We start from the raw sequence: 27,430 nt of genomic DNA on the forward strand, positions 1-27,430 counted from the left end.
GCTGTTCAGAAACGACAGCAACGATGCCGAGGGGAAGAACTCAACCTCGGAACAAGTCCGCAAGAGAAGAAGGCGGATGAGCCGGTGGGACGAGCTCCCTTCCACTCAGGATCCCGTGCCTGCTTTGACGTCTTCGACGCCCTCGACGTCAACTCCGTCAACCCAGCACTCTTCCAGTCCTCTCCAAGAGCAGGCTCTGGCTCCCGCTCTCATCGACGAGACAGTCACCGAGTTTGATCGGGCCGAGCCGCCTGGGTACTCTTCGACGTCCCCACACAGCAATAGATACGAGCAGCCGAGGAGCTTGTCGCAGCAGCACAGCCAGCAGCACTACGATCACTGCAGCAGCAGCAGCCATCACCAGCAGTACCAGTCTAGAGGGGATCACTGGAACGCTGCCCCTCCTTTCCGTCCTCCACATCGTCCGGAAGCTGGGAATGGCTACATGGGAAGACACCAGCACCACTCACAGCAGGGACAGGGATACCATTATCACAGTGAGATGCCACCGAGGGCCTCGCAACACTCTTCTCCCTCGGGTCCATATCTTCCTGGAATGCCGCCGCACCAGCAGCACCACCACCACCACAACCAAGCTCCAAAGTACCAAAACCATCACCATCATCCACAACCAGTCCGGCCACCGCTCAACGGGTGCTACAACAATGGCGCTCATCACTTTGGACCGCCGCCTCACTATCGAGGCACGGGTGGCTACTATCCGGCACAGCAGCAGCAGGAAAACTCTTACCACCATCACCAGCAAGCGGATGAAGAGCCACCCGTGCCAGGTCTGTGAGTGGAAGCTCTCGATTTGTTACATTTTTTTTTTTGCTGGATTCTACTTACACATGATCACCAAGGCTGGCAGTTTGATTACCGTTTGTTTAGTCTTCGGGAAGAAAAGCAAAAATTTCTTCTGGATCGGTCCAGGAATAAGAATTCGCAACTGTAACACAAACACATTCAAGAAAGAAGCCGAGTCTCTGTTTATTAAGTAGTTACCTTTTTTTGTTTGTATATAACTCGTGACTGTCGTGGTGAGCTCCTGGGGATTGCTGTGGCTGTTCTTGAGCGTACAGGAGAAACCACCACACCATGGTGTTGATCATGAGAGACCAATGTGAAACATAACACCATGGTTATGCCAAGCAAATTAGATATTTCTTCTTTTTTTTTATCTCTTTTTCTTTTATGCTTTTTTCTGTTTTTTTTTTTCTAGACTGGTTGAACTTGAAACAAATTAAATCTAATGTATAATTTATTAATCTTCCTATGGGAATGTTTCTTACACAAAAATGAAAAATTGCACCAACTAGAAGAAAAATTGTGTAGGAAAGGAAGTCCAAAATTATTGTATAGAGGGTTTAAATATTGAATCCTTCATATGATTAAAGATCATTGCCATATAGTATTTAGTGCAAGAAATTTTTTTATATAAAATACAATATTTAGTGTAAGACCTTTAGAGCCAAAATAAATGATATTTATTACCACTTTAGATATTATCATTTGTGGTTGCTCTGTAGTTTGTGTAGCAATTGCTATGACCTGTGTAGTTGCTTTGATTAGTTTTACTACATGGCAATCATAAACTATGGCTACTATGCTTTGTAAATAATTTGTATCCCAAACCCCATTCCTGTAAATTCTATTACCACTACTATTAGTAGCCACTGAAATTTTTTAATTAAAGATGACTACTATTTATATTTTACAACTTGCATTTTAGCAGTTTCATGATGATTAAAGAACAAATATAGTTGTAAGTGCTAGTATAATTATTTCTTTATTAACTTTTACAATATGTTTTCTTTTTCTTTTTTTGTTTTATGTTTTTTTTACTTTTTTCTTTTTTATTTTTTATTGAGATAACTTTAAAAAGGCCAATTGAACCGGAATCAAATCAAGTGTATATTTTACCAGTGCTCATGTAGGAATACCTTTTAAATGAGAGTGAAAAATTTTACTTACTAAAAGCAACATCGTGTGGAAAAGAAGTTTAGAAGCATTGTATGAAGGGCCAAAATACACACTTATTGTATAATAAAAAATTCTCACCATATCAATGTTTATTGTAATACCTCTAGTGCTAAAGAAATGATATCAATTGGTTGTGCCACCACTTTAGGTATCATCATTTGTGTTTGCCTTATAGCTTATGTAGCAATTGTTTTTGTTGCTTCTGTTGCATAAACTTGAGCACAATCATAAACTATAGCTACTATACTTTATGAATTATTTGTCTCTCAAACCCTATACCTGTTAAATATAGAAATTTGGCCACCACTGCCATTAATAGCCATTGAATTTTTTTAACCAATGGTGACTACCATTTATATTTCACCACATGTATTTTAGTATTTTATGATGATTAGAGAATAAGTGCAATTGTAAGCACTAGTGTAAGTTTTTCTTGATTTTTGTTTACTTTTTTGAAATTTTTACTTTTTTAAATTATTTTTATTTTTGTTTCTTTTAGATTGGTTGAGATAACTTTTGGAAGGCCGATTGAACTGGAAAAAAATTAAATATATAATTTGTTAGTGTTTCTATAAGAATGCCTCCTATACAAGAGTGAAAAATTTTATTTACTAAAATTATCGTTATGTAGAAAGAAAGTCCAAGAGCATTGCATGGAAAGCTAAATAACTTGACCCCCTATATGATTGTAAATCCTTACCATATGGTATATGTTGTGAAAATTTTAGTGCCAAAAGAAATTACATCAACTAGTTGTGCCACCACTTTAGGTATCACCACTTGTGTCTGCCTTATAGTCTATATAACAACTATTTTTGCTGTTTTTACTACACAAATTTGACCATAATCATAAACTATGTTTACCATACTTTGTAAATTGTTTGTTTCTCAAACCCTATACTTATTATATATAGAAATTTGGCCATCACTACCACTAGTAGTTGTTGAAGCTTTTTAACTAATGGTGACCACTACTTATATTTCACCACATGTATTTTAGTAATTTTATGATGATTATAGAATAAGTGCAGTTGTAAGTGCTAAACTAATTTTTTCTTGATTTTCTTTTACATATGTTTTGCTTTTTCTTTTTTACTTTTTCACAATTTTTACTTTTTTTCATTACTTTTTTTTTTGTTTCTTCTAGATTGGTTGAGATAACTTTTGGAAAGCTAATTAAAATGGAAAAAAATCAAATATATAATTTGCCGGTGTTTATATAGGAATATTTCCTACACGAGAGTGAAAAATTTTATTTACTAAAAGTAGTGTCATGTAGAAAGGAAGTTCAAGAGTATTTCATGGAAGGCTAAATAACTTGACCTTTTATATGATTGCGGATCATCATTATATGTTACCTATTGTAAGAATTCTAGTGCCAAAAAAATGATATCGATTAGTTGTGCCATAATTTTAGGTATCACCACTTATAGCTGCTTTGCTAGCTGTGCAATAACTGTTACAACTTATGTAATTGATTTTGATGTTTTTATTATAAAGAGTTTAGTGTGATTACAAATTGTGGCTACAACCATCTATATCCCAAACTCCGTACTTATTAAATATAGTAAAATTAGACAATGTATTATTAATATTTTAGTACCAATTCAAGTTGTCGTAAATCTTTAAAATTAGGTAGTGTAATCAATCCTAAGCCATAAAATGTAAATAATGTGATCCCTTGGAAGTTGCAATTTCAAAGATCACCACTAGAAAATATCCATCATTAAGAAGGTTTTTATTTGATTGTCCAATGGCACGAAAAACAACATATAGTATTAAGATGTATCAAGAAGTTCATATTTATAACCATTCCAATATAAACATATTATTACATCATAAGTTAGCTATCAATATACACTATAGCATTTTTATGAAGACGTTCAAAAAACTTTCTTAAAATGATTTCTTTTTCAATCCACTCTATATTAAAGTTATTCTTTTCTACCCACCTTGCAAAAACAATATTTAAAAATGTTTTCCCAATTTTCTTCTCAGCTATTGTTATTCTCTTATTTGAATAATTGATTTTATTTGTATCTTTCTAGCATTTGATCAAGAGTTTAGCTATTACTTTTCAATTTATCACCACATATCCTACTAACAGCATAGGTATGAGAAACTAAGGAGGTGAAAACAAGAAGTGAGGATAAAAGATAAAGAAAGATTAAATGTCCTAAAGATGAGCTTTAGTTTAATGATACCTAGTTGATTAATGCTTTAATCACTATTTAAAACTTTCCAAATAAAAACCTAAAACACAAGAAGAGGATATGAAGTTATATGATATTTAAATTATTTTGTTTTTGTAGTGATTATTGATCACTTGATTCAATCATTTTTCCCATGACTATATTATATATATACTTTAGCTAAGCACCATCAATAGTACTATCATTACAAAAGTTTATTAGTCAAGAAACTCTACCACTAGTACTATCAATATCTATTTAATTTTTTTAACCAATAGTGACCACCACCCATGTTTCACCACCACTATTTTAGTAGTTTTATGATTATTATAAAACAAATTATAAACAAATAAGTTATACAAACCAAATTGCTAGTTGATCTTTTTCCTTTCTTTCTTTTAAACATTTTTTTTCTATATTTTCTTTTTTACATTTTTAATTTTTATACCTTTTTCTTTATAATTTTGCTTCTTTTTTTTTTTCTTCTAATTAAGACAACTTTCAAAAGGCCAATTGAATCAAAAATAAATCAAGTATATAATTTGCTAGTGTTTCTATGGGAATGCTTTTTACACGAAAGTTGAAAACTTTTACTCTAGAAGCAATATTGTGTTAAAAGAAAATATAAAAACATTGCATGGAAGGCCAAAATACCTAATTCCTAGTTTTTTGCTATATGGTAGTTAATGTGAGACTTACAGTGCCAAAAGAAATGATATCAATTGGTTATACTAGCAATTTAGGTATTATCACTTTGGAAGCTTATGAATTTTGTTGTACTAAGATTTTAACTATCACTACTGTGGAAACTTAAAGGGCACATTGTTATTCATGAATTGTTTCCTTTTATATTTAAACTATGATAAAAGGTAATAGTAACAACTTTCTCGAGAGCCTTGCTTTTGACACCCTTAGGTTTAGCTTAGCTGGAACATATTGGACTACCATATATCAATCTCAATATATAATATGGTGTGATTCCCCCAACTAACTAACAGAGTCAAACCTGAAATTACTCCAATATCAAATATAATCTAAACTTCTTGAGAGGTTACCCAACTTAATACTGTTCAAACCCAATTTTGCTTAACTCCAAATATCCCAAAATCCTTAACTTATTAAAATCTTTCATTTATAAATTCTTTCCCTCTGTCTTTCAAGTCGTTCCTTTTAGTTATTAACACACTTGTGGCTGTTATAGTAGTCATACTTTATGATCATGTTCAAGTGCGTATAAGAAAAGTAGCAAGAGTAGCTGTACAGGTTGCAACAACTATTGCATAGGTAGTATGCTTTATAAATCATCTATATCATAAATCCTGTGATAAAATTAAACAATGTATTACTAGTATTTTAGTATCTATTCAAGTAGACATAAATCTCTTAATTTAGATAGCATAATTTAATAAAATAATTCTAACCCAAATCACATAATCCCCTTAAATTGTAATTTCAAATACCACTACTAGGAACTTTCCATCATTAAGAAGGGTCTTGTTTAGAATATTTGATTGTCCAATGACACGAACAACAATATATAATATTGAGATGTTTTATGTGTTATGACACTTTATGTCCATAGCCGTTCCAATGCAAATAAAAGATCTTTTTTATATCATGGCTACTAGTGTATATTATGACAATTCCATGAGGATGTTAAAAGAACTCTCTTAAAATAATCTCCCCTCAAGTCCACTCCAAATAAAATTTATTCTTTTCTACCCACTTTGCAAAATCAATGCTTAAAGATTTTCTTCCATCTTCTTTTCAACCATTGTCATCCTTTCTCTAAATTATTGATTTTATCTATATCTTTTTAGAGTTTAATTAAGAGCTTGGCCACTACTTTCTAATCTATCACCACATCTCCTAATAGCAGTATATGTATGAAAAACCAAGGAAGCAAAAGTAAAAAGTAAGGATAAAGAAAAAGCAAATGTCCCAAATATGAATTTTAGTTTAGTGATGTTTAGTCAAATAGTGTTTTAGTCACTATCTACAACTTTCTAGACAAAATCCAAGAACACAATAAGAGGATGTAAAATTGTTATATGATATTCAAATTTTTTGTTTCTGTAATGATTTTTAATCACTTGGTCTAATCATTTTTCCCATGACTATTTCATATATATAAAAACCCTAATGAATTGTCTCTCAATTTGTTTCTTTTGGTTGCTTATACATTTGTGGTTGGCATACTACTTATGCAGTAGCTGTATACAATTGTTCTTGCTATTTTTGTTATATGCATTTGACTGTGATTATAAATTGTAGCTACCATGCTTTATAAACTATTTATGTGTTAAACTCCATATCTATTAAATATGGTAAGATTAGACAATTTATTGTAATACCTATTAAAATCTATATAAATCTCTAAACTTAAGTGGTGTAATCCAATGAGATAATCCTAAACCCTAGAATGCAAATCACCTAATCTCTCGAAAGTTGTAGGTTAAAAGACTACTACTAAAACTATCTACCATTGGGAAGGTTCCTATTTAGAATGTTTAACTATCTAATAGTACAAATAAACAATATATAGTATCGAGATGTTTCATATATTATGGAACTTCATATCTATAGTCATTTTAATACAAACAAAAGCTCCTTATTGCATCATAAGTTGGCTACCAATATACACTATAGCATCTCTATAAAGATGTTAAGGGAATTTTTTCAAAATGATTTCCTTTTCAATCCACTCCACATTGAAGTTATTTTTTTCTACCCACCTTATAAGAGCAATGCTTAAAGATTTTCTCCCAATCCTCTTTCCAACGATTGTCATCCTTTCCTTTAAATTATTAATATTATCTACATCTTTCTAGAGTTTGATTTAGAGCTTGGCCACTACTCTCCAATCTATCACTATATCTCCTCCTAACAGTATGATTATGAGAAACTAAAGAAGTGAAAACAAAAAATAAAGATAGAGGTGTGAAATTGTTATATGATATTTTACGTTTTCATTTTCATAATGATTATCGATTGCTTGGTTCAACTTAACCACCATTACCACTAATAGCAATTTAATCTTTTTAACCAATAGTGACCACCATTCGTATTTCACCACCACTATTTTAGTAGCTTTATGATTATTAAAAAACAAGAAACATTTTTTCTTTGTTTTCATTTTTACATTTTTACTTTTATACTTTTTTTGTAATTTTGCTTCTTTTTTTTTTCTAGATTGGTTGAGACAACTTTCAAAAGGCTAATTAAACTAAAAATAAATCAAATATATAGTTTGTTAGTGTTTCTGTGAGAATATTTTTTATACGAAAGTGAAGAACTTCTACATGCCAAAAGCAATATTGTATTAAAAGGAAATTTAGGAGCATTTCATAAAGGGTAAAAATACAAAAAATCCTAGTATGATTGGGGACCTTGCCATATGGTATTTAGTGTGAGACTTACAATGCCAAAAAAAAATGATATTGATTAGTTGTGCTAGCATTTCAAATATTACCACTTTGGAAGCTTTTGAATTTGAATTTTTTAGGAGGTCACCCAACCCACTACTACTTAAACCCAAAAATACTTAACCCTAAATATCCCAAAATCTTTAAGTAATTAGAAAAAAGGGTGCACTTTTATTTGAACCCCAATAAAACGTAAGAGTTACAGCTCTACCAGAAACCTTGCTTTTGACACCTTACCCTTGAGATATAGCCTGGCTGGAGCATACTAGACTGTTATATGTCAATCTCAATATGTGGTGTGGTGTGATTCCTCTAACCAACTAATAAAGTCCAACAAAAAACTATTCAAATGCTAAATATAAATTTTTGAATTTGGACTTTTTGGGAACCCAATATTACTCAAACCCAATAATCTTTAACTCCAAATATCCTAAGACCCTTCATAAGCCTTTTCTTTTTATATTTGAATTTTAATGAATTGTCTTTTGAGTTATTTCTTTTGGTTGCTTATGGCTGCTATATTGTTTATATAATATTTATTGCAACTTGAACAGTTGCTCTTGCTACTTTTGCTACATGCACTTGAGTATGATTATAAATTGTGACTACTATGCTTTTTAAATTATCTATATCCAAAAACCCCATGATAAAATTAGACAATGTATTGCCTATATTTTAGTACTTATTCAAGCTAATGCAAATCTCTAAACTTAGGCAATATAATCCAATGAAATAATTCTAAGCTATAAAATGTAAATCACTTGATCCCTCAAAAGTTGCAATTTTAAAGACCACCACTAGAAACTATTTATCATTAGGAAGGTTCTTATTTAGAATGTTTGATTGTTCAATAGCATGAACAATAACATCTAGTATTAAAATGTCTTATGTGTTATAGAACTTCATATTTATAACCATTCTAATGTAAACAAAAGCTCTCTATTGCATCATAAATTTATTACTAATGTATACTGTAATACCTTTATAAGGACATTAAAAAAACTCTCTCAAAATGATCTCCCCTTCAATCCATTCTATATAAACTTTATTCTTTTCTTCCCATCTTGCAAATACAATATTTGAAAATATTTTTCCAATCCTTTTTTCAGCCATCATTATCCTCTCCTCGAAACATCAATTTTATCTGCATCTTTCTAGAGTTTTATTTGAAACATGGCCACTACTCTCCAATCTATCACCACATCTTCTCCTAGAAGTATGGGTAAAAGAAATCAAAACAGTGAAAATAAAAAGTGAAAATGGAAGCTTAAATGTCTCAAAGATGAGCTTTAGTCTAGTGATGCCTAGCTAATTAACATTTCAATCAATATTTAGAACTTTCCAAATAAAAACCAAAAACATAGGAAAAGGATGTAAAATTGTTACCTAATATTTAAAATTTTCATTTCTATAGTGATTATCAATCACTCAGTCTAGCTTATCTCATGTATATACTTCAACCTAGCACTACCATAGTATTATTGCTACAAAATATTATTAGTTGAGAAATTCCACCACCACTACTAGTAGTAACTATTGAAGCTTTTTAATTAATAGTGACCACCACCCATATTTCACCATCAATATTTGAGCAAATTCATGATGATCAAAGAACAAATAAAGTTGTAAGCAAAAAAGTTACACAAACTAAATCACTAGTCATTTTTTTTCCTTTTTCACTTTTAAAATTGTTTTTCTTTGTTTTTTTGCTTTTTTCTTTCTATACTATTTTAGTTATCAAAGTTTTTGTTGATGAGGGATGACTAGCTTACATCATCATCTTGTCTAGACTCCTTTAAATGTCTTTTGGTGTCCTAGGCCCATACCAAGGATGTAGAGAGAGCTATTGTGGTGTCAAGTTCAATCAGAGAGCTAGATATTGTCTTTTAAAACTTGCTCTCCATACTCTTGCTCAAAAGAGGCTAAGCAAGTGCTACAAACATTGCTTTATGGACATTGCCTCTCATTGCTTATGCTCAACAAGGGGATATTGACTAGTCCTATCTTCACTTTTATACCCAAACTCAACTAAATTGCTATGTTCATTGCATCTCCTCATCAAAACCAAGTTCATCATTTTTTTAATACCCAAATGGAATAAAGTCTTCTAGAATGCTCTCTTCTTAACTCATGCTCACTATGCCTTGTAGCTCACAACATCACATAACACACATGAAATAAGTCAAGCACTCCTATCATTGAGCTCTAGAATGTGAGATCCACCAATGTCATCGTATTGAAGACCATAAAAAAGCCATTCCACTAAATCAACAATTTTTAAGTTGTCTTATGGCATATTTTCATCAATCTTTCATCCAGATTCTTAATATGTATAACTAGAAAAAGTTATTTCACATGTACATAGATTTACTTATGACTTGTTTGTCTAACCTTAGTGATTACTAAATAATTCCCCTTCTACTTCATTTAAAACCAAAGAGACCAACTTAGCTTTCTCATATTTTCTTTTTCACGATTCTCACTTCTTTACTATGCTCAATGATATTCACTCTCAAGCAATTGCAACTCTTATGACTTATGACCGATAAAGTTTTGATTCCTTCGCTTCAAACTTGCATTCCTTAGTTTCCTTTTTTACTTCTTATTTTTGCTTCTTTGTTTTTTCATATCTATTCTTTTAGGAGGAGATATAGTGATTGATTGGAGAACTGTAGCCAAGCCTTGGATTAAGTTTTAGAAAGATGTAAACAAAATCAATAATTTAAAGGAGAGGATAACAATGGTTAAAAATGGGATTGGGAGAACATCTTTAAGTGTTACTTTTGTAAGGTGTACGGAAAAGAATAAGTTTTATATAGAGTGGATCAAAGGAGAGATCATTTTGAGAGAGTTTTTCAACATCCTTAAGGAAATGTCATAGTGTATATTAGTAGCTAATTTCTAATATAATAGGGAGCTCTTCTTTGGGCTAGAATGGTTATAAATATGAAATTTCGTAATACATGAGATATTTAAATACCATATATTGTTATTTGTGTCATCGGATAATCAAACATTTTAAATAAGAACCTTCCTAATGATGGATAGTTTTTAGTAGTGGTCTTTGAAATTGCAACTTCTAAGGGATTAGGTAATTTATATTTTATAGCTTAGGATTATTTTATTGGATTACACTGCCTAAGTTTAAAAATTTATATTGGCTTGAATAAGTACTAAAATATAGGTAATACATTGTCTAATTTTACTATGGGATTTGGGACATAGATGATTTACAAATGGTAACTATAATTTATAATTGTACTCAACTACATATAGCAAAAGTAGCAAAAATAGCAAAAGTAGCATATGGTGAGGATCCCCAATCATACGAGGAGTTGGGTACTTTGGCCCTCCATACGACACTCTTAAATTTCCTTTCTATGTGATGTTATTTTTAGCAGGTAAAAAGTTTTCATTCTTATATAAAAGATATTCCCACAAAAATACCAACAAACTATATACTTGATTTATTTTTGGTTCAATTGGCTTTCTGAAAGTTATCTCAAGCAATCTAAAATAAACCAATAAAAAAGGAAAATAACAAAAAAGTATAAGAAGCAAAAAATTAGAAAAATAAAGAAAAAAAAGAGAAAAAGACAAAAAGGAAGACTACCCATATAAGATGAAATTGCTAAAATAGTGATGGTGAAATATAAATGGTGGTCACTATTGGTTAAAAAAAATTAAATAGTTACTAATGGTGAGCTTTTGTAGCAATAGTACTATTAGTAGTGATTGACTAGAGTATATACATAAGATAGTCATGGGAAAAGTGATTAGACCAAGCAACTAATAATCACTATAGAAATAAAAACTAAAAATATCAAGTAACAATCTCATATCCTCTTCCTTTATTCTTGGTTTTCATTTAGAAATTTCTAAATAATGACTATTCTTACTTCTTGTTTTCGCTTCCTTGGTTTCTTATACCCGTGCTACTATGAGGAAATGTGGTGATAAATTGGAGAATAGTGGCTAAACTTTAGATCAAGTTATAGAAAGATGTAGATAATATTAATGATTTAAGAGAGGACTAAAAAGAGGATTGGGAGAAGATTTTCAAACATTGCTTTTACAAGGTGGATAGAAAAGAAATAACTTTAATGTGGAGTGGATTGGAAGTGAAATCATTTTGAGAGAGTTCTCCTAACATCTTCATGGAGAGGCCATGATATACATTGATAGCCAACTTATGATGCAATAGAGAGCTTTTATTTATGTTGGAACAATTATAAAATTCCATAACATATAAAACATCTCGATACTATATATTTTTGTTTATGTTATTCGACAGTCAAACATTCTAAATATGAATCTTCTCAATAATAGATAGTTACTAGTGGTGGTTTTTTAATATGCAACTTTCAAGAGAATTATAATACATTGTCTAATTTTACCATATTTAATAAGTATGAAATTTAACACATAAATAGTTTATAAAGTATGGTAGCTATAATTTATAATCAAGCTCAACTCCATGTAGTAAGAGCACCTATACAGATTGTAGCAATTACTACATAGGCAGTAAGTGATGATACTTGAAGTGGTGGTATAACCAATTAATATTATATTTTTTGGCAATGGAATTTTCACATCAAATACCATGTGGTGAGAATCCTCAATCATAAGAAGGGTTAGGTATTTTAACCCTTCATACAACAGTTATAGACTTCCTTTTTACATAATATTATTTGTAGTAGGTAAAACTTTTTATTTGTATAGGAGGCATTCTTGCAGAAGCACCAGAAAACTATACACTTGATTTATTTCCAGCTCAATTAGTTTTCTAGAAGTTATCTCAACCAGTCTAGAAAACAAAAATCAAAAAATCAAAAATCAAAAAAATCAAAAAAGTAAAAAAGGTTTAAAATAGAAATAAAAAAAAAGTTGGATTAATGATTGTTCTCTATTTATAACTCTATTTGTTCTTTAATCATTATGAAACTGCTAGAATATAAATGGTGCAATACAAATAGTTGTCACTATTGGTTAAAAAACTTTAAAGGCCACCAATGGTAGTGGTGGTAAAGTATATCAACTAATGAATTTTTAAAGGGATGGTATTGTTAGTGGTGTTTGGTTGGAGTATATACATGAGATAAGTAATCTTAAAACACATGATTGGATAGAGTGATCGATAATCACTACAAAAGTGAAAACTTTAAATATCAAATAACAACTTCACATCTTTTTCCTGTATTCTTGGTTTTCATTTAGAAATTTCTAACTAGTAACTAAAATAATGATCAACTTGCTATTCTAAGGTTATATTTACTCTTTCTTTACATTCCTCCCTCACTTCTTGTTTTTACTTCTTTGGTTTTTTATACCCATATTTCTAGGAGGAGGTATGGTGATAGATTAAAGAGCAATGGCTAAACTTTATATCAAGTTCTAGAAAAATGTAAATAAAATTGATGATTTCAAGGAGAAGATGACAATGGTTGAAAATGGGATTAGGAGAATATCTTCCAAGTGTTACTTTTGTGAGGTGTGCAAAAAAGAACAAGTTTCATATAAAGTGGATTTGATGGTAATTAATCTTATGAGCAATTATCATACTTTTGAAATTGTATATTTTTGCTACTTTACTTATAGATTCTATATTCATTTTAGTCATACTTTCTAATTTTATCGACAATATCTTCAGTGACTCTCTTGTGATTTTCCTCATCTACAATAAATTCTTCAAGCTTATAAAACTTAAGCTTATATGAATATTAAAATATTTTTATCTCACTCTTATTGTCAACTCTAGTGCACCACATAATATGTTGTTAAGCATTGGATTTACCTTATGAATATAAACATTTTTTGCCTATAAAGATTGTCTTTTATAGTGATAATTTTGCATATCTTTTATTCAAGGGATCAATAAGTTTTTTCTTAAGTTAGTGAATTGAAGTATTTAACTTTTTGATGGAAATTTACATTGGTTTATTATGTTGTTACAACCCAAAAGATTACTAACAATTAATAAATGACTATTAGTTTAAGACAGTGGATAGAGTGCTATAAGTTGTGATATCTTAAGTTTAGGAACCACATAGTAAGTATAGTAAGTATTTGGGGAAGTTGTGTGCAAAAATATTAAAAAATTCTTTTGCACAACCAATAAGCTTAAAGAAGAAATATATTCTATTGATTGTTTTTTTTTCACACCTTAAGCATAACAAATTATAATCATAATTAGTCTTGACTGCATTCAGTTTGATTCTTGATTAATGCCAATTGTGTCCAGCTGAAGGCCTAGTCAATGAAAATGGCTATAGTTATTTTAATCCAAAACCATAATTTTAACCCTAAAATTTACACAAAAGTGGTCTCAAGGGAGATCATTTTGAAAAAGTTCTTTCAACATCCTTAGGGAGATATCATAGTGTATATTGATAATTAATTTTGATGCAGTAGAGAGCTCTTCTTTGGGCTGGAATGTTTGTAATATGAAATTCTATGATACATGAGATATATAGATACCAAGTGCTATTGGACAATTAAACATTCAAAATGAAAACCTTTTCAATGATAGATAGTTTCTAGTTATACATTTGATTTATTTCTCGTTTAATTTACCTTCTGGAAGTTATCTAAACCAAAACAAAAATTAAGAGAAGAAAGTAGTACCATTGTACAAGGAAGCCAGAAATAAAAACTCATTTATCCAAGCTACACATACATCCTAGCAGCATCCTTATGGTTTCTACATGCCACTAGCAGGCAAGTCCACTCAAGTGAATCAGCCACAAACGGCATGGTATTGATCAAGTCTTCAGCATCTCCCAGCCTGCCTGATCGTCCCAGGATATCGACCATGCAGCAGAAATGAGGCTTGGTGGGAGGCACTCCATAATCCAGGCTTAAAGATGTGAAGCAATTCCTTCCAGCATAGAGGCCCCCACTGTGGTTACATGCATGAAGAATCCGGATGAAGCAAATCTCGTCAACTCTCTCGGCAGTGGCAGCCATCAAGTGAAACAAATCGAGCACTGAGTTGGCTTGCCCGACCTGGGCGTAAGCTCCCAACATCGAGCTCCAGGACATGAGATCCAGTGATGGCATCGTGTTGAAGATCTTGTATGACACTGCGAGCTGTGAGGCGTGGTGAGCATGAGCTGAGAGAAGCGCATTCCAAGAGACTTGGTTCCACTCGGGCATCTGGTAGAAGACGAGCTTTGTCTCGACGAGGAGGCCATGCTGGGCATAGGCGACGAGCATCGCAGTCCAGGATACCAGGTCGAGCTCAGGTATGGAGGCGAAGATTGCTGCAGACTGGTCAATATGCCCGTGCTGGGCATAAGCAACGAGAAGAGACGTCCATGAAGCAATGTTTCTGTGCGGCATCTCGTCGAAGACCTGCTTGGCCTCCTCAACACGAGCAGACTGAGCGAGAGCGTGGAGAAGTGAGTTCCAGGAGACGATGTCCTGCTCTCTCATCAAGCTTGACACCACAATGGCTCTCTCGGCGTCCCCAGCCTGGGCATAGGACACCAAGAGGGTGTTCCAGGAGAAGAGATTGTGTTCAGGCATCTCAGTGGTGAAAAAGGTGAGAGCAGCATCGAAGTCCAAGAGCTGGAGGAGCCCAGACAAGATGATGTTGTACGTGATCAAGCTAGTCTCTTTCATCGATGAGAGCTCCTCCCTGGCTCTCTCCAGTCGACCACTCTGGGCAAGGGAAGAGAGCACCGCATTCTTTGCGACAGCGTCCCACTCGGGCATCATCAGGCACAGAGCTTCCATGGCAGGCAAGTCGATATCGTCCCTCTGGAGCAAGATCGCTAACAGAGTTGTCCAGGAGACGAGGTCCCGGAGCGGCATGAGATCGAAGACGTGCATGGCCTTCTCGACATGCCCGGCTTGGGCATATGCAGCCAGCATGGTGTTCCAAGACACAATGTTCCTCCAAGGCATCCGATCAAACACAAGTAGAGCGCCGGATATCTGCCCAGTAGCGGCGTGTGCATGGAGGAGCAAGTTCCAGGATGCCGTATCCCAGGCGGGCATCTGATCAAAGATAGACTGTGCTTGATCCAGATGCCCGGCGTGGGCATATGCACCGGCTATAGTTGTCCAGGAGATAATGTCGTGATCGGGCATGGAGTGGAAGATCTGGGTGGCGTTTTGGAGTTGGCCGTGGTGGGCGTAGGCGGAGAGCATGAGCGCCCAGGTGAAGAAGTTTTTGGTGGCGGTGGTGTCGAAGATGTGGCGAGCGTGGTGGATTGCGCCGCAGCGAGCGTAGGCGTGGAGTAGTAAATTGGAGAGGTAGACATCGTTTTTGTTGCGATGGTGGTGGAGGAGACGAGAGTGTACGCTTGTGACTGCCGCGATGGTCTTGCATGAGTGGAGGTGTTTGGCCCATTCGTAATGGTTTGAAGGACTTTCGCCCATTCACAAGTACTTTCTAAGCCATGTCACACCATAGCTCAAAGTTCCATCTCTAGTGAAAAAAACTGAAGAAATGGAACATTTGATTATATGGAATGGATGGATCGAGAAGGACATTGCCACAAAACTTGAGAAAGAGAGAGGTTACCGCGATGGTTGATCACTTGGAGTTTGACGATCGCCCAAGCAGCCTCCTGACGTTGAGCAGCACTAGAACGCTCAAGAGCCTGACCGGGACGAAGAACACGCACTCGAGCAAGGTGGTGACGATCGATTCGGAAGGAAGCAAGCCTCTGGACAGCATCACAAGGACACCTCCAACTCTCCTGGTGGCGACGATGTACTCGCCCGCTTTGATCGCCTCCACCGTCCTGGCTGCCACGTCCGCCGGGGACTCCGTGTCCCTGGGATCGTAGTGGCACACGGATTTGAGCGTCTCGAGAACCTGTTGATCAGTGGTCGCTGCCATGAGCGAGCACTCAAGTCAGCTACTTTCCCGACAAGATCTTTGTGTGCTCACCATCGCCGAGCAGTGCCGTGTCGGTGAATCCCGGACAGATCAAGCTCACCCGGATGTTGTGAGGCAGCAGCTCCAGTCGCAGCGTTTCCGCCAGGCCTCGCAGCGCGTACTTTGTAGCCGCGTAGATGTTCGCACCGTAGAGTGTGTACTGTTGAAACGCACGTAAGTTTCATGACCCAAAAGAAAGAAAAAGATGATTTTGGTCACCATTCCAGCCAGTGATCCGATGAGCACGATGGATTTTCCATGGCTGCTCTTGCTCTGCTCCTGCTTCATGTGTGGAAGAGCGGCATGAACCGAGTACGCGCAGCCCAGGAGATTTGTTCTCACCACTTGATCTATGTCCTCGGCTCGGCATTCCCCAAAGAGTCCAGATCTCACCAGGCCGGCGTTGCACACGAGAACGTCGATCGGCCTCCACCTTGATGCCTGCTCGATCACTCGCTTGGTTGCGGCAAAATCTCCCACGTCCAGTTCCTGGAGACCACCAAAGTTTCAAGACGCTTGTGAACAAAAAGTTTTACCTCCGCGACGATTTGCGTGGGGCTGCAAACGCATTCTTTGAGAAGCGACTCCTTGGCAGCGGCCAGCCTCGCCTTGTTGCGAGCGACGATTGTCACAGACGCACCCTGGATGAGGGCCCGTTTGGCGATTTCATAGCCGATGCCGCTCGAGCCTCCAGTCACAAATACGTGCTTGTTCATCAGAGACTCCATCACCTTCGTCTTCCTCCTGCACAAGGCAGCAAGGAGTATGACTCCCACGACAAGAAATAGCATTTGGATTGGATTGCTTGAAATTCTCGTCTGACCAATTCAACCAAGAAAAAGGAGGAAGAAACGGATTTAGCGGCAGCGACGATGCAATAGTCTTTACGTGAGCAAGAAAAACATGCAGAACCAACCAAGCATACTTTTTTGCGAGCTCACCTAACACGGAAAACCATCTTCGTCAAATCTTTGTTCATGCTCAGCAACAGTGTCGGTGGGCTTGTCGTCTGTGTAGAACCCAAGCGTTTGGTCAGTAAAAACTACAAACACGAATGCTGGTTTAAGCTTACGTTACGTCCAAACCGTTCTCTTGACCGTCTGGAGCTAAGTTTCATACGCTTGAATGTTTTCCAGCCCTTGCTCTCCAGTTCTTCACAGCTAAACAACCTAAAGTACAGTGCCTTCTTGATCCAGAATCTTCCCTGTGTGATTGTCGTAGAATAATGTCCTGGGAGGCCTGCTCAAAGGATCGAAACCCAAAAGATATGGTCTGGATCGTCCGAGCACGCTGCTGGCTAAGAACTCACTTCAGTGACAATCCCTTGAGCTCTTCCTCCAGGCCATCCTCGCCATCCTCATTGCCATCTTCCTCATCGCCGCCTGCTTCCTCGTCGTTGTCTTCCAGCGGTCCGAGAACTGAGATCCCCACTCCGCTCTTGAGCACGCTCCGGACTTCGTCCAATCCAAAGCTGGAGATGCGGTTGCCATCGATGCCGAGAAGCTTGAATCCTGGTTTCCCAGCCACTGCCTCCGCCGCAGCCAGCGCGCCAACCCGGCTCAGTGAGTTGGAGCTCAGATCAAGCTCCTCCAGCTTTGAGCAGCTCGCTTTCACCGCCGCCGAGACCATCACAGCACCCTTGTCACCCAGCTCGTTCTCGGATAGATTCAACTTGGCCAGCTCCTTGTTCGCTGCAATGAAAGCCGCCAGCGCCTTGGCGGACGACTGCGTGATCTCGTTGTTTCCGAACTCGAGCACCTTGATACTCCGCGTCCCGCTTGCCAGCGCCTCGAGAACTGGCGTACTTCCAGCGTCCTCCAGGCTTAGATCGCTCAAGTAGACGTGCGTCAAGCCGCCATGTTGCCGCAAAGCCTTCCCAAGCGCAACACCACCTCCAGGACCATACATGTTGTCTCTCAAGTCGAGAACTTTGAGCTTGGATCCACCAGCGATGGCCGAAGCCAGTGCCACCGCGCCTTCCTCCCCGACTCTAGTCGACGAGAAGCGGAAGTTCTCGAGCTGGATAGCCTTCTCGACGAGCTTCGCGAGAGATCTGGCTCCTTGATCACCGGTCATGTTGTTGTGGAAGTGCAAGAGCTTGAGAGAGCTTCCAGTGGTGACGATGTCGCATATAGCACGAGCAGCCTCCTTGGAGATCCCATTGTTCATGAAGGAGAGCTCCTCGAGGGATTCCTGGGACTTTAGCAGCGGCGCAAAGGCCCTCACACCCTTCTCCCCGAGAGCATTGTCCGAGAGGTTTAGCGAGCGGAGCTTGCTCCCTTCCAATGCCAGCGCGAGTGTACGCATCACCTCCAGCGCCTCGTCCTCTGGCCGCCCAGCAACAATGTCCGAGAAATCCACGTCCTGTAGCGAGGATTTCACCTTCGAGAGAAATCTTCCCGCGACCACAGCAGCGTCCCTGCCGAAGCTCTTGTTGCTGAAGCAAATCCTGGAGTAGCGCGACGTCTCCAGCGGCAACAAGAGCTCCTCCGCGAGCTCCTTGGTGAGGAAAGCTCTCTGCCCGGCCGAAATATCGAAGCACTGTTCATCTTTTACAGTACCTGCCATCGCGAATCCCAGCGCTTCCAGCATCATCCGGCTCGCCTCTCGAGCATAGATCTTCACCGCCGCCACGGGATCCCCGCCATCGCCGGAGCTTGCTACCTGGAATGCGGACTCTTCGATCCTGGATCCCAGCTCCTTCGCATCGCCGTCGATCGGCGCCTTCCAAAAGAATGCCAGCGACGTGAGATTCGTGGCGACGAGCTGCGCCGTCGCGTCTCGCTTCGGGGGCCAATCCGCTACCACCGACGCCGCCGCCATTTCAAATCCAAGAACCCTAGTCCTCTGTTTTTAGGGCTCCAGCAGGTTTAAATAAACCCTAAATGCAGATTCTTATTCGTTGAAAGATTTTTGCTTCCTTTTTTTTCTTTTATTTCTTGAGTTATACAAAATAATACAAGATTTATTTCAATGATGTTATGAGATAAATGGCCTATTTTTTCCTCATTATGGCATTTGCAGCCGCATTTTTTACCATGCTTCTGGTTGAAGGCTTTGTCTCTTTTGGGTTGATGGCCTTTCTGATCTTTGAAACAACCCAAGCAGTCGACAACACATGCCCAATCGAAGATAGCCCTTCGTGAGTAAATTCCCCGGCTTGCTCTCCAAATCTGGCAGAAATAAAAACAAAAAAGATAATAAAAAAAATTATACAAATAAATAAGCCAAGATAACTCACTTATGAGCCACCACTCCGGTTGTGATCAGTGTGCCAGTAGATAGAATGTTTTGGGTGGCCATTTCCACTGCATCAAACACCTTGCCTGGAAGAAAAATAAGAGAGAGTAAAGTTGATTGGTCATAGAACAAAATTTACGTACTGAATGCATCCAGAGATGCAAGAGCGACTTCACCGGGCATCATCTTGAAGACTTTCTTCCCAACTTTCGAAGTCACCGCGGCGCTGGTGAAATATCCAGTTGCAGTCACAATTCCTGTCAAGATCCCTCTTGCAACTCTCTCGGACATTTGTGTAACTCTTCGCACTCTACAGGAAATCAGCCTTGGTGAAAACTAAGAAAGAGAGAATGAAAATAAAAGAACCAACCTTTTGATGTTTCGCATCGTCGTGGGACTGAGTTGCACGGGCTTCTTAGCTGCTTTGGTGTGCTTCTTGACATACTCGCCACCTTTCTCAAGTTGGGCCGCCGTGGAGTTACTGCACCAAAACAGGGATCGAATTACGTGACCAGTGCCGGTTGCCACTCCTCTCGCAATGCTGCTGTTGTAATCCTCCACGTTTGGAGCTATGGCGGTCCAGTACAATCTCGACTTCGTCTCGGATGGCCTCTTGTTCATGTCCTGCGCGAGGCTGGGAGGAGGAACCAAAACCTGGCCTTGGATCTCGTCCGGCTTGATCATCCCCTCCGTCTCGAGCTTCTCCCGGATCTCCCCTTCGTCGCCTTGCATCATCTTGGGATTGGAGAAGAAAGTATACTTCTTGAGCAACTCATCGAGCTTGGATAGCTTCTCCTCGTTGCCTTTCACCTTGAATGTCACGCCATAGCTCAAGTTTTCGACGCTCACCTTCTTGGAAGGATTTTCTCTTTCGCTATGGCTCTGGGAGAGAGAATTCAGAGAAAAGAACGAGAAGAACTTTCACTTACATCGTCGCGATCGGTGTGATCGTCTGGATCAACTCTGAGCGAGAAGAAGTAGTGCCCAGCATCAAGCTTGGTGACGACCTCGTCCTTGAGAACCGGCCATTGCAACTTCTTGCCGACTCGCGCAAACACGGCCACCTCGTTCCCATTTTGCGTGAGCCGGACGAGAGAAAACGTACCGGAAGCCAACAGCACACTCTGCTCCTTGTCGATGAGATGCACCAGGGAGTGACTAATCTTCACCAATCTCTCCTCGCCAGCGACGAGCTCGCGCTCCTCCTCGGCGTCCACTGGGAAATCATCCGAGGCCCCCTCGGTTTGCTGCGGTGGTTCTTGATCATACTTTGGAATGGGTCTATCCGGTGATCTTACTCTGAGTTTGCTGTTGGGATCCATGTGGATGGAGGGATCTTCGTCGCCTGGCGGTGGCGAATTCGCGTTCTCGGCCGCATCTTGCTTGCTTTTGCTGGATTTGCCACCCATTTTGGCGATCACCTACGATAAAACAGAGAGTTCTTCGCTACAGTTTAGTCCCAAGGATTTAGATCAGTGCTGCCGTGCCACGTTCACAAAGACACTTGTCAGGAGATGCCGGTAAGACGGTGATCTGTCAAGAACTTTTGGATCTATTCCTGCTCAAAGAACAAGGAACATTTAAGTTGCAAGCGTCCAAAGCATCCTGGATTATTGTCAAAAGCATGGTATAAGTCCAAGCGTAAGCTTAGAGCCAAGTAAAAGTACCTTATCCACGAGGATCACTTTGCTTGGCCACCTAAGCATGGATGGATCGAGAAAATCATTGTCCGAAGAATATAAAACTTGAGAACCGTGATGATCACTTGGAGTTTGACGATCGCCCAAGCAGCCTCCAGCACTAGAACCAAGTTTTGATCGCCTCCACCGCCCTGGCCGGACTCCTGTCTCTGTGATGGTAGTGGCACACGGACTTCCCAGCACGGGAGGAATATTTTGAGTCAGCTACTTGCCCGACAATATCTTTTTGCTTACCATCGTGTAGCAGTGCCGTGTCGGCGAATCTAGGACAGTTCAAGCTCACCCGGATGTCGTAGCTCAGTGTTTGCGCCAGGCCTCGAAACGTGTACTTTGTAGCCGCGTAGCTGTTAGCAGCGTCTAGTTACGAGCGACGATTGTCACAAACGCACAGAGACGATGACGCTCCAGTCACACAACTACGTGCTTGTTCATCAGAGACCCCTGAACAAAACAGCAAGAACTATGAATCCCTAGAAAAGAATGGAATGCTTGTCAGAACCAAGACCAACAGAAAAGAGTAAGAACTCGCAAAAATGGAACTTTACGTGAGCAAGAACAACCAACCAAGCGTACAGTGCAAGCTCACCTAATAGGAAAAAAGCCATCGACATCTTCCATCAATCTTTGTTCTTGGCAGCACGATACCTCGAGTGTTCAAAGAAGTTTTCCATGAGAGATACAGCCAAAACCACAGCTCAACAATATCGATTGACTTGTCGTTTGGGCAGAGGCCGAGCGTTTGGTCAGCTCCTGTAATAGAAACTGCACAATGGAAAGCTCAGGTTAAGCTGACAACCGAGTACACCACATCTCACACACCTCTGAAGCTGATCAGGAGCTTTGCTCGTTGACAAAGAGAAATCACGCTTTGAGTTGGATGTCAAAGTTTCGCTACTCTCTTGATGCGTGAAACGCAAAAATTCCTGTTCATCATCCCACTGCATCAGTACGTCCAAACAGTTCTCTTTACCGTATGAAGCTTAACGCTAAGTGTTTTCCAGTCCCTGCTCTCCAGTTCTTCCCGTGGCTGCTGCAGTGCTGCTACCAACACACACACAATTAAACAAATCTAAAAGTGTCAAGTACAGTGCCTTCTTACCTGTGAAGGATCGAGAATCGCACACACTGTCTTTTTCTCCTCTGGATCCCTGTGATTGTCGTAGAATGTCCTGGATGTTGGTAGTAGGGAGGCCTGATTGCCATTCAAAAAGTTTGAAACATGGTTTGAAAAAAAAAAGAAAAGAAGGCAAGCGAGCTCTAAAGCACTTACTCCCCGTTTGATTCTTTTCGACACTCGCAGAATTCTTTTCATTCATTCCTCAAGTGACAACATTAAGCGGCCTCAGCAGCTCAGCTCCAGATCATACCTTCTCCTCTGCAAATCAATCCAGAATCTCGCCATTACATCGCCGATCGAGCGAAACCGTCACACAGCCCGCAGGAATCATGGAGCGCGACACCATACCTCAGAATTTCCACTGCCTCGCACGATCCCGTCAAGCTCGGCAGCAAGCGCGGGCGCTCCCAAAGCAAAAAACACAAATGCCCCAAAATTTCAAACGCGCCGTACAGTCGGCCCAAAATCTAGTACGGACAGATTTGGCCTCTGTTTCGCCCTGGGCCACTTTAGGGTACAATTCTAACAGTCTGAAAATATCTAGGCTACATAGTAAAAAAATTAACCTGTCATGTCACCTCCACATTAATGGGTACCAGGCGGACCCCATAGATCTCCAAATTGAAAAAATCCATGGTACACACTGGTGTGCTCACGTCACGTGCGAATATTCCCCGCACAACAGGCCGGCGCGTGTCCCCCGCGACGCCGTCGGATTCCAATCGTATGGTCAATCGCCTCGACATTATTTTTCGAAAGGTGTGGGAGGTATTCCCGGGCATTGGGTGTTTATGCGTGCTTTACCATTTCTGGAAAGGCTTTGCACATGGTAATTAAAGTAAAGCGCCCTTGTTACGTAAATACGGTGCGTAAGAGAAGCACTGTAGCGCGCGGCTATGGAGTCAAAGAGAGGCAATGATTCGATGTGGGCATTCATCCCTTTGGTGGGAAAATGCCCCTACAAAAGCCGCAAGCTTAACAGCAAAATCCAACATCAGGAGTGACAGAACGGCATTCCAAATCCGGTTTTTTGCTTCGTTGCTCTTCCGGTTCCATCCTTCTCGCATTTGTGTGTTCTTGCCAAGAATCTCACAAGCCCGCCAGGAATCGGAGGTCATGGGTTGATCGCACGTCGCATTGGGTCTCTCGCGCTGCTGATTTCCCTGCGAGAAGGTACCGCCCACGCCGTAGAATCGAGCGAGACTAACTTGTGTGGTGTTCTTGTGCAGTTTGTAGCAGCAGGGCTCGGCGCTGGATCGAGGATCCACGGTTCTTTCCTTTCTGTGGATCAGGACGGATCCAAATTCGAATCTTTTGGATTTTTTTTTCTCTTTTTTTCTCCCTTTTGTTCTCGCGTGTGTGTGCTCGTTGCAGGAGGAACAGTATATCGTCTAGTTCTTCCACAGTGACAAAAGAAAAACTGTGAGAGGAGAGAACTTTTTGTTGGCTTCCTGTCGATTTTTGTTGTTTGGAGATAACCCACACAGCAGCTTTCTTCCATTTCTATCTCTCCGTTTAATTTTTTTTTTTTTTCCTTCTTACTTCGATCGTGAGCGAGGACGAGAGTTTTTGGTTTTTGAGGAGAGGAGAGCAAGAGATCTTCGCGATGTCTCCGTGAGGAGTAATGCAGCAGCCGGTAGAAGATTGCCAGAGGGGTTCTTCCATTCGCAGCGACAACACCTTCCAGAGCTCCAGTTCTCCAGCGCTCCCGATCCAGATGCAGCACCACGATTTCATGGGCCAAGGTACCCTGGAGCATCCCCACGGCTTCGTCGATCACCACTACCATCTCTCGCCAGGGATGATCAGCACAAGATACGGCGCTATTTCCAACTCCATGGTCGCCTCACTGCAGTCGCCATACAACTTTCAGCTATTAAGGAGAACGCTTCTTCCGGTAAGTGCCTTCGCAGAACAGCAGCGAGCACAAGTCTCTTCGTCTCCTCCTTCGCCGCTTCTCAGCGATTCTCACCGCCAGATCGATCAGACGAGCGCGCAGCAGCAGCAGCAGCACGGCACTACCAATTTGTCCACTCTCAAATCTTTACTGAGGCAGCCGCAAGAGAATAGCCACGACGATCATCTTCCTTCCATGGATCAAAGCCACCACCAGAGCGCTATCGTCAATCATCAGTCGCTGACTTTGTCCATGAGTTCCGGCTCACAGTCGAGCAACACCGATTCGTCTTCCATCGCCGCCCACCACGATCACCAGCCGCTCGTGACCTTCCAGGACCAGGAGCTACCACCGCCGCCATCCTCGTCCGCCACCATCACCGCCATCAATCTTCCAAGGACCACCGGTAGCAAGAAGAGGCTCGGCAAGAACAAGGCGCCCAACTTGCGCAAATCGATCGATACTTTCGGGCAGCGAACATCGGTCTTTCGGGGTGTGACCAGGTAAAAGAGCGAGAAAGATGGGATAGTTTCACATTCTCTCTTTGTTCTCTCGGTTTGAGTTCTAAGTTGCTGGAACTGAAACACTGATCCAAATGTTTAAGCTAGGCATCGCTGGACTGGGCGTTTTGAGGCTCATCTCTGGGACAATACTTGCCGAAAGGAAGGACAGACGAGGAAAGGAAGACAAGGTACTGCTTAAAAGTTTTGAGAGTTTTTTTTCATGGTTTTTTTTCTCTCTTGGGTGATTTTTCCGTCCTTGGATCTGGATGGTGTTTTTGGTGTGGTACTTGATCCATCCTCCAGTGTACTTAGGTGAGTAATCTATCGAATTTTTCTCGATTGTGGAGCTAAACTTTTGGTGGTTTTCTTTGCGTTTTGCGTAGGGGGATATGATGCGGAGGAGAAGGCAGCAAGAGCTTACGATCTGGCAGCTCTCAAGTACTGGGGGCCTACGACAACTACAAACTTTCCGGTAAGAACTAATGTGACAACGTAAGTTTTTTCTTTGCAAGCTCACAGATTTTCTGGTTGTGTTGAAGGCTGTGGAGTATCACTCCAAGTTAAATGAGATGAAGAGTATGAGCAGACAGGCATTTGTTGCTGCGCTCAGGAGGTGCGAAACTTTTTCCATTTTGCTTTGTGCGAGTTCTAAAGTTTTGGGTGTTCTAAAGTTTATATGTGGTGTTCTAAAGCTTGTATGTGACTTTGTGTTTGGAAAACAGGAAGAGCAGTGGCTTCGCGAGAGGTGCATCGAGGTTCAGGGGTGTAACAAGGTAATGCTCATGATCAATTCATATATTTTTTCACTTCGGTCTTTTTTCCCAGGCATCACCAGCAAGGAAGATGGCAAGCTCGGATCGGACGAGTTGCCGGGAATAAAGATCTGTACCTCGGAACTTTCAGTAAGTTTTCGATCGAAAGCTTTCAAGTTCGTAAATGTTTTCCTTTTTTCGATGAAAGGTACTGAAGAAGAAGCTGCCGAAGCTTACGACATCGCAGCCATCAAGTTCCGCGGTGCAAGCGCGGTGACAAACTTCGACATGAGTCACTACGACTTGAGGCGGATTTGCTCCAGCCCGAGCTTGCTACTGGGTGACACCGCCAGGATCAAGCACAAGGAAGCTCCCGACGCAGCGAACGATCAGAGCGCCACCACAGCAGCTGACGAACCGATATGTGATGATGGAGGAGCTCTCGTAACTTCTTCCGTTCCTCAAGACTCTCTCGCTAATCAGGAGCACAACTATGCTGGTGCCGCGGGGCCGGGAGTTCTTCGCAACCTCATTGGACTGGACACGTTCTCTTGTCAAGCTGATCATCCTGAAGCTCCCGATACGAGCTCCTCGGATGGTGGTGGTGGAGGTGGCGGAGTTCCAAGTTCCTCCGTAGCTCAGCACGACGATCAGCTTTATACTCCGGCGCCGCCAGATTACAGCACCGGATCCCTGATGCCATCACCGCTGCAAACTCTGCACGCGATGAGGTCCACAATCCCGGCACACATGCCTTACTTCTCAGCCTGGAACGAGTCGGAGTGATCGATCACATATGCAACCGATCATCAGGAGAAAGTTTATGGTGTGGAAAACAAAAAATCAATTCACTCAATCTTCTTTTCTCGCTTGACGAGCTATCGTTGTATCGAAATTCTCAACACCACATCTCGAGAAAACCAAAAAACAGTAACGAATTTCGATCGAGACCATGGAAAGCGTGCATCTAGTTAGTTGATAAGGCGACTCTTTCGTTTCCTCTCTCGCTGGAGAACTAAGTGTTTCTTAGTGTTCTAAACTAACACAGGCTTGTTCGTTCGTTTTGGCTCGATTGAATGCTAAAAAAGTGAGCTTGGATCGGTCGTCGTGCCGAGCGAGAGAGACAGATGGACACGAATGGCAGTACAATTCTGCTGTTCCTGCTTCTTCTGATCGCTTCATTCGTCGCTATTGTTGACCAAAAGAACCACACTCCATTTCTCTTTCATGTTTGTCACAGTCACTGGAGAGAGGGCTTGAAAGATGGATGGATAGAAAACAGAGCTTTCCATAGCTAGCTTGTCTCATCTCCACCATGTTCTTAATTAATATTACCAAACATTATTTATACTAATTTTAATGTTATCATAGAGTACAGTAATTTAATTACCATTATAAATAACTATTATTATATAAATAATAGAGAATATAAATTGGTGGTGGCAATTATGTAACGGTGTCAATGTCAACACCACAAAGGAGCCTCCTGAAAGCTACTGCTCGCCAAAGCTTTTGATTAAATGGCATAGTTTGGATCATAGGTGTAGCGATGTGTATGAGAGTAGTATATTCCCTAAGCTTAGCTGAGATTTTTTGGTGCATGATCGGGCTGATGATTTCATCCTTTTAAAAAATCGCAGCTTTATACGATCTTTCGGACAGAAGCACTTGTTTAGAAGATTCCGTGTAGTATAGTCGCATTTTCTGGCTCTCTCTCTATCTCATATGTGC

The 27,430-nt window shown here is 40.0% G+C and overlaps 5 protein-coding genes across 7 annotated transcripts; 1 reads left to right on the plus strand and 4 right to left on the minus strand.

The window, feature by feature from the left end:
• Window positions 1-14,266: 14,266 nt before the first annotated feature.
• Window positions 14,267-15,601, minus strand: LOC112350765 (pentatricopeptide repeat-containing protein At4g02750-like). Its single transcript, XM_024687561.1, has one exon. It carries the CDS (start codon window positions 15,599-15,601, stop codon window positions 14,267-14,269), a length of 1,335 nt encoding a protein of 444 aa, XP_024543329.1.
• A 447-nt stretch (window positions 15,602-16,048) lies between these two features.
• Window positions 16,049-17,671, minus strand: LOC112350821 (3-dehydrosphinganine reductase TSC10A-like). The gene is made up of 6 exons (XM_024687720.1): window positions 17,563-17,671; window positions 17,432-17,499; window positions 17,027-17,234; window positions 16,710-16,979; window positions 16,503-16,650; window positions 16,049-16,444 (listed from the first exon to the last, which is right to left on the minus strand). The coding sequence occupies exons 1-6, from the start codon at window positions 17,605-17,607 to the stop codon at window positions 16,143-16,145; spliced, it is 1,041 nt and encodes a 346-aa protein (XP_024543488.1). The 5' UTR covers window positions 17,608-17,671; the 3' UTR covers window positions 16,049-16,142.
• Window positions 17,538-19,321, minus strand: LOC9661041 (RAN GTPase-activating protein 2). The gene has a single exon (XM_002982578.2). It carries the CDS (start codon window positions 19,311-19,313, stop codon window positions 17,796-17,798), a length of 1,518 nt encoding a protein of 505 aa, XP_002982624.1. The 5' UTR covers window positions 19,314-19,321; the 3' UTR covers window positions 17,538-17,795.
• A 116-nt stretch (window positions 19,322-19,437) lies between these two features.
• LOC9661482 (protein EARLY-RESPONSIVE TO DEHYDRATION 7, chloroplastic) lies at window positions 19,438-22,988 on the minus strand. 3 transcript variants are annotated; one of them, XM_002982579.2, is made up of 14 exons: window positions 22,896-22,988; window positions 22,701-22,805; window positions 22,530-22,622; window positions 22,401-22,468; window positions 22,250-22,353; window positions 22,017-22,192; window positions 21,665-21,871; window positions 21,398-21,602; window positions 21,029-21,335; window positions 20,660-20,977; window positions 20,101-20,612; window positions 19,874-20,040; window positions 19,732-19,816; window positions 19,438-19,663 (listed from the first exon to the last, which is right to left on the minus strand). In XM_002982579.2, exons 9-14 carry the CDS (start codon window positions 21,137-21,139, stop codon window positions 19,486-19,488), a joined length of 1,371 nt encoding a protein of 456 aa, XP_002982625.2. In that variant the 5' UTR covers window positions 21,140-21,335; window positions 21,398-21,602; window positions 21,665-21,871; window positions 22,017-22,192; window positions 22,250-22,353; window positions 22,401-22,468; window positions 22,530-22,622; window positions 22,701-22,805; window positions 22,896-22,988; the 3' UTR covers window positions 19,438-19,485. The 3 variants fall into 3 exon arrangements, with proteins under 3 accessions (XP_002982625.2, XP_024543522.1, XP_024543523.1); XM_024687754.1 differs by having other exon boundaries at window positions 20,660-21,335; XM_024687755.1 differs by having other exon boundaries at window positions 20,660-21,335; window positions 22,401-22,471.
• A 432-nt stretch (window positions 22,989-23,420) lies between these two features.
• On the plus strand, window positions 23,421-26,650 carry LOC9661483 (AP2-like ethylene-responsive transcription factor AIL7). Its single transcript, XM_024687745.1, has 9 exons — window positions 23,421-23,720; window positions 23,777-24,947; window positions 25,053-25,135; window positions 25,251-25,259; window positions 25,331-25,419; window positions 25,487-25,560; window positions 25,670-25,720; window positions 25,773-25,849; window positions 25,908-26,650. Exons 2-9 carry the CDS (start codon window positions 24,172-24,174, stop codon window positions 26,483-26,485), a joined length of 1,737 nt encoding a protein of 578 aa, XP_024543513.1. The 5' UTR covers window positions 23,421-23,720; window positions 23,777-24,171; the 3' UTR covers window positions 26,486-26,650.
• Window positions 26,651-27,430: the final 780 nt, after the last annotated feature.

This window comes from Selaginella moellendorffii, unplaced genomic scaffold, assembly GCF_000143415.4.
Source record: "Selaginella moellendorffii unplaced genomic scaffold, v1.0 SELMOscaffold_54, whole genome shotgun sequence".
NCBI classification, from domain to species: Eukaryota; Viridiplantae; Streptophyta; class Lycopodiopsida; order Selaginellales; family Selaginellaceae; genus Selaginella; species Selaginella moellendorffii.